The following is a 13,081-nucleotide window of genomic DNA, read 5'->3' as shown; positions in this document are numbered from 1 at the left end:
CCCACCTGTGGTGATCAGAGAAGCAATCCCCAGGAAGGTGCTGCATGTCCAGTCATTCCCAGGGAGGGATACCCCCAGACCTGCACCAGCTCCTGTTCATTGCAGAAAGCAGGAAATGCAACCACAAAAACTGATCCAAAGCCTGATGTAGAAGCAGTTACTCGTAACTAAGAGGATTTTCTGCAGACAGAGTTAAAGCTGAAACCCTAACCCTGAGGTGCCATTTCCTGCCATTTCCAAGGATTCTTTAAAAACAAAGAGCTTTGTAGTTAAAAGACTGATTTACTTGTTCTGCTCTGTGTAATCTTTCGATTATTTCTGAAATAGCTGAGGTAGATGTTCTGACACTTGGCAGACTGGTGAGTCACTGGAAAAAGGCCCTTAAAGGTTGAAAATATCAGGCTACCTTCATTACAGACAACATGAGTTTAGTTTGTTTGTTTGTCTAACAGCAGCATCAATCAGGTAAAAAATACACGAAAAAGACATGGCTTGTATAATAATAATGAAGATTTTTTAAAAAATATTATAGTTGTCTTGAATGTGAACATTTGTTTTTTGAGTGATCTTGTTAATGCAGTGTTATTCACACATGTAAAAAACCCATGACTTAGGGCCTACGAAATCATGGGACTGACCTGCATGTGTTACACATGATCTCTGAATATTAAATGTGGGACATTCACTTAATTATGGTTTTGGTTTTTTTTTTGTTTGTTTGTTTGATTGATTGATTGATTGGGTTTTTGTTTTGTTTTTTTGTTTGTTTGTTTGGGTTTTTTTGGGGTTTTTTTGTCCTTTTTTTGTAGAAAGGCAGGGTAAAATGGAATTTTGTACAGGGATAACCATTCAATATGATAAAAGGCTAAACAGTGATTAAAAAAAGAAAAAGGGACAGATATGAGTAAATGATAGAAAATATTTTGAAAACTTCCAAGATGCCACAACAACCTGTTCCATCTTGCAGGAATCCGATTAGCTCCAAAAGAAAAACTGGAAATCCCTGTGTTATTCATGCCAGCTGAAATGAAAATTTATAAAGCAGTGGTGGTAATTCATGTAATGAGGGAAAACGGTGAGAACTGGCCTTATGAGGTTGCTGCTGAATCACATACAGACTCAAACAGGTAATTTATTCTAATAGGAAAGGAAAAAGTAGTTGAGATGCTCAATCCTATCACCAGTTATCCCATTGACTATTCATATGTAGCTCCCAAGGGCAGTCCAGTGTCTGATTTTGAGGGCAGTGGGTATCCATCAAAAGCTTTTAATACCCTGCAAAGTATGCAGATTCAGGGTAAGATACCTGTCTGTTTTAATACCTATCTGTTCTTGCTTTAAATAAAGAAAATGTGAAGTACTGGCTGCTGCTGCAGTTATGGATGTTGAGCAGATGAATGCTCTTAGTGTCTCTGTTTTTTCAGTATATTTGAGATAATAATGATTCTCATCCCAATATTTTTATGTAATTCGTAAATTACAGAAATCTTATCTCAATGTAAGCATAACCTGACAGAATGCAGATCAGGCCAAATGTTTTCAGAGCTATAATGTTTAAATACACTAAGTGGATCTAAGTTATAGCTGATATAATTTATAGCTGATATTTTTATCTGGATTTTATTTCATATTTTTCTCAGATATGGTCAGCATTACAGCATACAATAGAATGCAGTCTAACCTTTCCAACAACTCTTAAGTCTAGATTACTTTGGAAACAGAATTTTCAGCAGTCTAATTGATGCTCGTATTTTTCTAGAAATGTTATTGTAGCAGAGAATGGGGAAACTCAGGGAATACTCTGGATCTATCCCATTAATGGAACATCTGAAGCACCACAGCAGAAATCAGGTAGGTAATGCTTGAAAAAAGCTCTAACAATATATTTAAAAATATGTACGAAAATCAAATAGTTATATTATCACCTGCTTGATCACAAGAATTTGCAGCAGTACTTAGCTTTATCTTAACAAAGATAAAATCACATGTTAAAAATAAAATCTTCTCCCACTTCCAGAGCAAATCTAGAGCATTACTTTGTTCTTATTATGGATAAAAGGAATTGGGGGCAGTTGTAAATCTTAAGGCCCATGTCTTTCAGTATCCCAATTAATCCTGAGTTTGAGAACGGAAGGTAAGCTGAGCAGAGGACTGACTCAAGGGTAGATTTCTTCTTGCATACCCAGAGCACCCTTCTGGAGAGTCTGCAGGGTGCACAGTATTGGATATTGGAGTAGATGTTCGCTGCTTCTCTCAGCCTTGAATTTCAGCTCTTAATCAAAACCAGAATATAAAGTAGTGTGGATAGCAGTAAGTTTTCCCCTTGCTACTTACTTGCATTAAAAGATTAAAAGACATTCTTGGAAGTTTCTTGTTTATTTTGGGAACAGTAAAGGCTTATATATTTGACCGTCTGTATTTTTAAGGTGTGATATAATTCCAGAGCTATGAAATAGGAAGTTGTGAAGAGCTTTTTAAATCTATAACCCTGAAAGTACAGCTCAATGTGTAAATGTGGGACCAGTTCTGTACCAGCTTGTCCTTGAATAAGTGAATATAATACCTTTCTATATTAAATGTATTAAGATACAGGAACAATTTCTGAGAAAACATAGAATATTTGTAGTGTCATTAATTTATATTGCTTAAGGACTCTCTACTTGTAGACAAATGTCAATGATGTGGTATTAATTAGAGCTTTCATCTCTTCAATTTGCACTTTAATACCTTAAGGAATGAAACAGAACATTTTCATGTAATCAACTGTTGCCCAAAATGATGGCTTTAATGAGTCTCATTAGCATTAGAACTATGTATATTAATGTGGATGTTTGTTGTGTTATTTAAAGCTGTTGTGTAATTCAGTGGCACTCTCTAAGATAAATCTCCTTTTTATTGATCTGTTACTTTCATTGAAATCACAGAATCATTAAGGTTGGAAAAGACCTCTAAGATCAGAGTCCAACTATTAACTCCATGCAACCACTAAACCATGTCCCTAAGTACCACATCTCTGTGGTTTCTGAATATTTTCAGGTGTGATGATTTCCCCAGTTCTCTGAGCACCTTATTCCATCACCTGGCCACCCTTTCCCTGAAGAAATTTCTCCCAATATCCAATCTAAACTTCCCTTGGCACAACTTGAGTCCATTTCCTCTTGTCCTGTCCCTTGTTACTTGGGAGAAGAGATTGACCCCCACCTGGCGACACCCTCCTCCCAGTGGTTCTGGAGATGGAGGCGGTCTCTCCTGAACCTTCTCTTCTCCAGGCCAGACACCCCCACATCCCTCAGTCACGCTTGTTAACCTCGAGACGCTTCCCCAGCTCCACTGTCCTTCCCTGGGCTCGCTCCAGCCCCTCAGTGTCTCCCCTGGGCTGAGGGGCCCAGAACTGGACACAGCGCTCGAGGTGTGGCCTCCCCAGTGCCCAGAACGGGGGCCAGTCACTGCCCTGCTCCTGCTGGCCACACCATGGGTGACACTCGAGGTGTGGCCTCCCCAGTGCCCAGAACGGGGGCCAGTCACTGCCCTGCTCCTGCTGGCCACACCATGGGTGACACTCGAGGTGTGGCCTCCCCAGTGCCCAGAACGGGGGCCAGTCACTGCCCTGCTCCTGCTGGCCACACCATGGGTGACACTCGAGGTGTGGCCTCCCCAGTGCCCAGAACGGGGGCCAGTCACTGCCCTGCTCCTGCTGGCCACACCGTAGGTGACACTCGAGGTGTGGCTCCTGCCCTGCTCCTGCTGGCCACACCGTAGGTGACACTCGAGGTGTGGCTCCTGCCCTGCTCCTGCTGGCCACACCGTTGGTGACACTCGAGGTGTGGCTCCTGCCCTGCTCCTGCTGGCCACACCATGGGTGACACTCGAGGTGTGGCTCCTGCCCTGCTCCTGCTGGCCACACCGTTGGTGACACTCGTGACATTCATAACTTATACAGAAAGTATTGGGTCCTTTTCCACTGGGCAGCTTTCCAGCCATTCCTGCCCCAGCCTGGGGCATTGCCTGGGGTTGTTGTGCCCCAAGTGCAGGACCCAATACTTTCTGTACAAGTTATGAATTAAAATGTTTGGCATTCATGAGTTACTAAGTGACATCACTTCTGTATATGATCAGAAGCTCACATACTATCACCCTTAAGTAATTTCAAATTCCTAAATGCTTTTTTTTAAAACAACATAACTAAATTGTAACATATTTATAACTGTTATCCATTAGTTTATGTTCAATCAGTATTTGTAATATATGAAAACGCATTATATTAATTTTGAATACGTACTGTTCTTTGGCCATCAGTATGTTATGTTGGGCTAATATTTTTTTTCTCAAGGAAAAATTAGGTCTTTAAAGAATGTCCCAGAAAACAGAAGTAGGTGTTTGTAAGAGTGTTTATGGAATTCCCCATTCCTACCTTGATTCTGGAAGCCTGTGGTTTTCAGTTATAACTGGGCATTTAGAAAACGTACGTTGCAAGGCATAAATCCAAAGCAGATAGTAACAAGAAATTACTTAAAAAATTATTATGATCAAGAGTATTGTTATCTCTCTAAATGCAGACGTTTATTAATTGCCTGGAGGCTCCAAGTTTCTGTGTCAAAACCCCCAGCTGTTCTGCTGGTATATTAAGGAGTTCATCTTTGGGTCATTGTTATGTGCATTTTAATACACTTAAACTTCTAGAAGTCACTTGGCTTTCTATCTCATGAGACCAATTAAAATGATCAGTGGTCACAACCCATGTGGTGCATGTTAAGTAGATGATTCCTTGGCTGTCTTATAGAAGTGATTACAAATGGAGGGTCGTCCAGAATGTTCTTTTAATTCTTGCAGGGCGTAGAGTCAAACAAGCATGCAGCAGTTTGAATTGGAGGGGACCACTGGGGGCCCTCTAATCCAACCACCTGCTCAAGGGCAGCTTGCTCAGGGACCTGTCCAGTCAAATCCTAGATATCTTTGAATTTTATTCGTAAATATTACTTGGCCACTTAGGAAAAAATAAAATATAAAATCAATTTTGGTAGTAATATGAACTGCAGAATAGAAAATGACACAATGTGCACACAGTAATTTGAAACATTTGGTAAACTAGTGGAATACAAAGAATGTAATCTATTTTTAAATATAAGGTCATACATTTAAACAAAAAGATCTGTGTGTATCCTGTTTCAGTAACTCTCCCTCTTGGAAATTCTAAGAGATCTGTACAAATTACTCACACCCTGTTGAACAGGGAAAGACCACGGGAGAAAGGAAATTACCTGAACTTGTTGTGTAATTATCTATTTTGCAGGGTAATGGTAGTAGATAAAGTGCCAGAACTGAAAGTTGAAGCTAAAGAAAAATGGTATAAAAAAGGTGTTTCCTTCTTCTTTTTTTAAACACTGCATATTGATTAACCACAATATGATTCCAAATTACTGATCATTAATTCCTTCTGTTAACTTCAGAGTTAATTTTTGAAGAAGCATTGGGTCTTACTCTGATGAAAATGACTTACATATCTTGAATCTAAAAAGTATGTGGTCAGCTGTTCTTTTTCATGTTGATTCCCAGAACTCTAGGAAGTGCTAGGTCTTTGGAAAAACATTTCTTCAGTGCTTTTATTTAATTTTCTTATTTTTCTGTGCTATTAAATAAGAGAAGCCAAAAAAAACCCCAAAAACCAAAAAACACCTATTGAAATAAACTTTATAAAAACTACTGTAAAAGCTAAAACCTAACAACTTTGTAATGAAAAAGACATACTTTGGAAGCAGTAAATTAAAATCACTTACTGGACTGAAAGAGGTTCTATGGTGCTTCAAACAGAAACTCATGCAAGAATGCTTTTTATTCTGGAATATTTCTATTAAAGTTGAAGTTTTAACAAAAGTATTCCTAAACTAAGAAAACAAAGAGTAACTCAACATTCTTACATTTAATCACAAAACCTTTTATTTTTTTGGTTTTGTTTCAGTCTTCCTTTCTTACTGGCATATTTCAAACTATGCCATAATTCCTATTAGCAGTTGAACTGAAATGAAGATACATTTAATGATCAAAGATAAAAGAGAAATTTGCAAGTGCTGTTGGGAACTAACTGAACAGATTTTTGTTTGCTTAGCAATATTTTCTACTACTTCACCTCAACAGAGCAGTAGAAAGTTGAGGCTGGAAACAGCTTTTAGTCGTGCTGCTCCTTACTGGAATTCTGTCTCTCTCTAAACACATTTAGCTTCTGTGTTTCATTTCTTTGTTAAAATCAAGATGCCAGCCCTTTGCCAATGGGATGTTTTTGCTTTTCTGCAGTTGTGATGCGCTGCCAAGCCCGGCAGAGGCTGGAGCAGAGATTGGAGCTGCTGCTGATTGGTGTCATGCCTGGTGCCACTGATCTGCCTGGTGCAGGGAGCTCTGCCACGGTCCCCACGGAGGAGTCGTGCAGCGCCCCAGAAGCCACTGATGGTGAGAACAGGTTTGATGTCATACTAGTTTAGGAAAATTTCAAATAAGTACTTCACTATTGCCGTGGGTCTTCAGGGCAGGCAGGACTTGGTGAAGGGGAGATCTTGACTCCATTTCAGAAGGCTGGTTTATTATATTATGATATATATTACATTAAAAAGAGCACACTGTAACTGTACTACAAAGAACAGAGAGAAAGATTCATCAGAAGGCGAGACAGGAATAGAAAGGAATGAATAACAAAGTTCTGTGACTCCAGAGAGTCCCAGAGCTGCTGCCCCCTGGATTGGCCACCAAGCAGAAACATCCCACACTGAGCAATGGAGGAAGCACCTGCTGCATCCCACAGCAGCAGATCACAAACTGTTCACACTTGAAGCTGAGGCCCTTCAGCTTCTCAGGAGAAGAAAATCCTAGCAAAGGGATTTTCATAAAATATCACAACTACACTTCACCAGATGTGCAGCTCTGCCATGACAATGAGGGAGGTTTAGGCAAATTGTCCCAGTCCATATTTCTGTCATTTTGGGTAATTTGTTTAACTTTTTGTCTGCAGCTGTAGTCACTTATAAACCCAAACCTTCCTTTTTTCTAAATTTGTCCTGGATGTGAGGCTTGCATACACACAATTTCTCCTTTAAAAGAGAGCCTGCACAAAGTCTTCAGTTATAAAAAATACATCTGTGTAAGCATTGCCAGGAGACATTTATCTGCAGGTTTGTAGATGCATTCCCATCAGCTGGTCAATATTGGTACAGAATGGATTGAAGGAGGAGGACTTTTTGAAAGAAGTGATAAAGCTTTGTAAAAGGATAGCTTCCACTTACTGTTAATCTGCTGAGAACACAGTGAAAATCAATTTATTCAGATGCAGCAGCTGCTCAAAATGTACCTCTCCTTGAAACAGAATGGCACAACAAATTAGTAAGGAAAGAATACTTGTTTCTTATTTGTTTCTGCTGTATCACCAGTATTTCTGTAGTCACTGCAAAAAATTTGAAAATTGTGCACCTTGGAAACTTAACCTTCCATTTTGTGTTCAAAGTCATCATCCTTTATAAGGAAAATGTTATTTAAAAACTATAACACATAGCATGAGACAGACTAATGTGTGTTTAACCTAGCTGTAGATGAGGGAAGGGATTTCAGCTGCACTCTGACTTTGTTCAAAGTGGTAAAAGATGAGTTTACAGATGTTGCCATAATTGCAGTCTATCAGGTAATCAGTTGGAAGGGCAGGCAGACTTGGCTTTTGTGTCCCATTCCTGCCATTTAGTCTGTTCCAGCAGAGGCTGTGCAGGAATACCACGTTGCAGAAAATATCCTGCTAAATAACAGAAAAAGTCAATAGCTGTAAAAGGCAAATCAAGATGCATTACATCCTTCCTAGGAGGCCAGTTTTCATGCAAACATGCACATGCTCTGCACATTGATCTGTGTAATCTCATATCAACAATTACTGTCCAGATCTTTAAACACATTTTATTTTTGAACACTTTTAAAATAGGAGGAGATCTGAAGTTGAACTGTTGAAAAGAGCTTGCAGAGCATATGCTTACTGATTGGCTAATATTCAGAATTACTTTTTAAATGTTATATTTACTCATATTGCAGTGTCAAAGATAACTTATTTCCTGGGCATATTATCATCTTACACACCCATATCACAAAGTGGTAAATCCAGTAAAGCAAAAAGATGTCAAGTTGTCAGTGAACTTTCTTTCCTCTTTGGAGAACTGTAAATACTATTATAAAAACTTGTTCAGCCTTTTGAGGACAGTTGTCCATCAAGATAAAAAGTCACTTTTTTTTGGTGTTTTTTTATCATAGAGTAACAGATTTAGCTCACTATTGGCTGGTCACATGTGAGTGGGCTGCCTCAACACACCTGGGCTATTTCCCTCCCAAATGGAAGTGTGTGAATTGACAAGAAAAACGTGCAGTGAGCAAGCTGAGGCAGCATTTTGAAAGTCTTGCAGATCCATGATGTCTAGTTCTTGTTTTATTGATAGGAATAATTTAGTAACACTGGCTGCTGCACATGGTACAAGGCATTGATTTGGGGCATTGCATCTTTTTAAGTAAGAAGTCTGGTAATGAAATGCTTTGCACCCTAGGTAGTAAAATCATTTTTAACAGTGTGCTTTTCATCGTTTTCAATGACATTTTAATGCAATTATTGATAGATGAGTCTGAGGCCTGTTGGGAAGCAAATTAAATGGTACTATCTGAGCTTTTCTGCAGTCTACCAGTAATAACATAAATAAAAGCCTAAACCTTTAAGATAACAGTCTGGCACACTGTTGTTCATTATTTTTCTCTTCTGAAAGAGTGATTCTTCAGAGTGCCTGTGTGAAGACTTGTAAGCAGTTTTTACACCCAAGGATAAATGATGATAATTACTGGCAGATCAGATTTAAACAGCTAATACTTTGCTTCAGTATTTAAATTATTTGGACAAGTATAAATTTTTTTTAAAGTGAAAAATCTTCAAACAGGTCTTTTACATAAAGAATTCAATTTCATCCAATACAGAGGAGTGCACTTGACACAGAAAGTTACTACAATTTCTTAAGAAAGAGGATGCAGTCTAAATATTGTCCAGCTTCAATTACATAGTTTCTTGTTCAGAAGTCAGCAAAGTTCCAGGGATCAAATAATGAAAGCTTAATATTTTAGACATAGCAAGTAGCAAATACAGTATGGCCCTTTTTAAAAATAATTGTCAGTTGCATTAAATGCATATTATGCATATTTTCACCCCAAATGTGTTCTTCATCTGCTTTACATACGGCTCTAAAGATGTCATTTTCACTACAGGAAATTTAGGAGCTGAGATTCACCCAAACAAGTGAAGTTTGCTATTTTTTAGGTCAAGTATTCAGTGGGGAATACGAACACATTTAATTTTCCAGAGTCTTCTGGAAAAAAACAAAGCAAACATTCACCAATCAGTTGTGGATGTTTGACTGACATTTGACATTCACGACATTGAGTGTTTGTGGTGGTACTTTGTAACCTTTCCTGCTCAATTGCTTCAGTTTGTCTCATAAGCCAGCCACGAGGGCTGAGTGTTCCTGGTTAACTTCTCTCATCTTTATTAACCATTGCTCTCCTCCTAGCCCAGCAGCTGTCTTAGCTGCTTGCTCTTCAATTCCTGTTTCTGGGAAGGCTCCATGACATTGTCCTGAGGGTAACAGTGCTGCCCAGGCTCTGCAGGGTAGCACAGGTACGGGGTTGGTTTATGGTGTGACCAAGTTTTAGAGCCATTCTGAACTCAGCCTAAACACTGGAGAGTTCAACTGCACCTGAAAGAACATTTTCCAGACATGCTAATCCATAATGTACCTTGGCATCCTCGTACAAAGTGTATCTGTGCCCTTTGTTTCACTGTTACTAAAAACTTTATAGCAGCTGTCTAATATTCCTGAAACTCATCAGAATATTCAAAAGGCTCTATTTTCTTTCATTTCATTAAAGCAGCTCTTTGAAACCAGCAAAGAATAAAAGCATATCCAAACACACATTAAAATGCTGTTTTCCATCCCCAGCAGGATTTTGTGTTAGCCAGTGGTATGGATTACACTAAATTCCCATTTCATGTGATGGATCTGGATCAGGAGACTCACCTTTAGGATATAAGGTCAATAAAATTGGGTGTGACCAAAGAAATCTTTGGAGACAAGTTATCTTTATAAACTTGATCAACTCACCCATGGATGTTACTGTAATTGCTGATAAAGTGTATCAGGTTAACATTGAAAGTATGAGGAGGATAATAATGATGAAGATGGCCCTATATCCTACTTAAGCCATTTCTACATTGTCACAATTACTGTGGCATTGTTTTTGAAATTATCTTTGAGGATGAGAAAATTATAGCTATATAAATTAGATTTTCTTCCTATGCAAGAAATAAAAGAAAGGATAACAAAGTGTTTGTTTTGGACTTAGAGTTGATGAAAGCAGTGATCAATGGCAAAATGAAACTGTTGACAGGAGGATGAACCAACAATTGAGACACTTTGTTATAGATTATTGCTTTTTTGTTAGGGGGGACAACTCCTGATGGAAAACAGAGAACTAGTAGAAGTCAAAGTATAAAGCATCAGAGGAGAAGTGAAAGTCTTAGATGGATTATTTTGTCATCTACATAATTTTTGTTTACATCTGCCTCTTTGTTTCTTTATTTATGAGTGAAGCATGGGAGAGATTTGATGTATTGTTTATTTCCATTATTGAGTTGGAATAATGCCAGGCATTTTAATGAAGAAGGTCGAATAGTTCTTGTTGATATACAAGGATATCACTGGGTCCATTAAAAAAGAGAAAAAATACAGCACAATTTTTATCTGATAGGTAAACCCTCCCACTGCCATTTCTTAATATAACTAGAACAATAACAATAAAATCTGGCAAAAAAAAAACCAAACTTGTTAATTGTGAGCAGGAAGTTGGGAACCACTTTTATTTCTGTTTACAGTCATCATTCATTTCTGTTTCCTTGCCATTTTATAGAATGTTAAAATCTCTGAGCCTTAGGAATGAGAATCATCATTATGTTAATTAAAATCACTTTCTGATACTTATGCAAAAACCTGCTCACTTTAAATATTCAACACTTAAAGGGAACCAGATCTATTATCTGAAGTTATTTTTTCAGCTTCATAACATTGCAAAACCAATAAATAATACAAAACCAGAAGTAATGAAATTCTGCCAGGTGCTACTCTTCAGTATGATGTAGATCCAAGAAACATGAGAAGTCCAAACGAGCTGATTGACTAACCCAAAAAATGTCTGAAACAAGAACACACAAACAGATATCCCTTAAAATTATTTGAGCTAGTGGATAGGAAAAACCTAGGCAATATAATTAGCTGGAGGAGTGCATTAGTGACTGTAATTGCTCCATGTTTGTGAATTTCCTGTAATCTCTTTGGCTGAGATTACAACCACATATTGGTTGGGTGATAAGGAAGTATTGCTTCCAATAGAAACAGAACCACTACACCCTTGTTTTGTAAAGATATTTTGGGGAAGCTTGTGTAAATCAGAGCCATGGCCAACACAGCTCTATAGGAGCTTATCTGTTCTTCTGGAACATCGTAATACCTCACAATGATCTGTCTGCATTACTTTCCACTTTTTTTCTGAATTATTTGCTCATTATTTGTGGGACACCAACAAAGCATTGCTGGTCAAACCCCTTAAGATGCAAACTTCTTCTGTTTTTCTGGGACAGGGGCCCTCTGTCTCTCAGCTGGGTTTGAATGCTTTTTATCATAGAAAAGCAGAGGATTTATGCACCTAAATTTGCCTCAGAAAATTTATCAGACAGTCACTGTAGTAAAAATCTACATGCATGCAACAAGCCTATCCCAAGTGCTCTTCCATTTCCAGGTTATTGCATCCTATTGTCATTTCTGGGATAAAATTCTTTATCCTTGTCCTCTGTCTCTGAAGTTATATTGTTCACGTTTTGTTGTTCTTACAGAAAATGAAGTTAATATCTCTAGATCTCCTTCATTCCTCCCACACTACACATTTCCAAGAGAACATGGTACAAAAATTCCTCAACAAACTTCCCTGTTGTTTTGTAGAATGTATAAAACTTTGTTTTGTAAATTACTGCATCGGGCCTGTTTTGACAGTTTAAGAACAATTTGATCTGAAGCTTTGGAGATACAGGAAGATATTAAAACTATAAGACAAGTAAATAGAAGTTACATAGAATCACCCCACACCTTTGAAAGAAGTGATAACCTGGAACCATCACTCTTTCTTCAAGCCAGCTGAGGAAGACAAGAGTGAAACCTCAGAAATTTACTACGCAAAACTATTATTAATTCTGAAACTTGATTTTTATCCAAAAATAACACAAGTGGGTACCTCCCAAGAGATGAAATGTCTTATAGTAGAGGAATTTACACTGCCCTGTGTGGTAGATGTTCTGTCTTATGTGTAACAGAATGCAGTCTGTTGGGTAAGGACAAGGAAGCAAATGAATGTGACCCTAGTGATCAGGTGCTGCCTTCCACTCTCTGTGGCTCAGTTTTGTATGTTAAAAAACCAGAAGATAAAAAGTGCATGCTTTTGTAATAGACCATAGTATAGTGTACAACTGTCAAGAACTATTGAAAAAATGGTGACGTGGGTTTCCAGTTTAGCCTCCGTTGTGCCAGTTCAAATAGAATGGTCAGGTTTAAAGTCAACCTCAGTTGTTACTGATTTCTGTGGGCAACATTGAAAATGAGGCAAATGACTCTGGATGCCATGGAAAAAATAATATCTGTGTGAATTAGGACTAAATCATGAAATATGTTCCTGAAAAAGTTGCTTTGATGTTTCTGTGCCAAGGTACAGATGTGATCTTTATCTGCCACACTTTCTGGCTAAATGAAAACGCAGCTAAATAAAAGAGGGAACTTGTTGAAAAAGGATTATAATGGTTTTAAAGAAATGAATTTTCATTGTTTCCTTTATAGCATGAATTTACAGGGTTGCTTACAAATCTGAGTAGAATGCCAGATCAAAGGCAAATAATGGGAGACCCTTTGGGCTGAAGAGAATCCTTTTGATTTTTCTGAGGTTTTTGTTTCAACTCTATTATGCAAGTAATATGAGAGTAAAGAAAGCT

At 38.1% G+C, this 13,081-nt stretch overlaps 1 protein-coding gene across 1 annotated transcript in view; it reads left to right on the top strand.

Moving 5' to 3' along the window:
• Positions 1 to 13,081, top strand: part of CFAP47 (cilia and flagella associated protein 47) — a 258,402-nt gene that overhangs the window by 220,627 nt on the left and 24,694 nt on the right. Inside the window, exons 58-60 of the mRNA XM_038154900.1 lie at positions 968 to 1,127; positions 1,760 to 1,851; positions 6,289 to 6,441. Coding sequence (XP_038010828.1) covers positions 968 to 1,127; positions 1,760 to 1,851; positions 6,289 to 6,441 — 405 coding nt within the window. The remainder of the gene's footprint in view (positions 1 to 967; positions 1,128 to 1,759; positions 1,852 to 6,288; positions 6,442 to 13,081) is intronic.

This window comes from Motacilla alba, chromosome 1 (assembly GCF_015832195.1).
Source record: "Motacilla alba alba isolate MOTALB_02 chromosome 1, Motacilla_alba_V1.0_pri, whole genome shotgun sequence".
In the NCBI taxonomy this organism is placed as follows: domain Eukaryota; kingdom Metazoa; phylum Chordata; class Aves; order Passeriformes; family Motacillidae; genus Motacilla; species Motacilla alba.
Note: the sequence above shows the minus strand (reverse complement) of the source record. Positions and strands in the feature narration are given on the sequence as shown.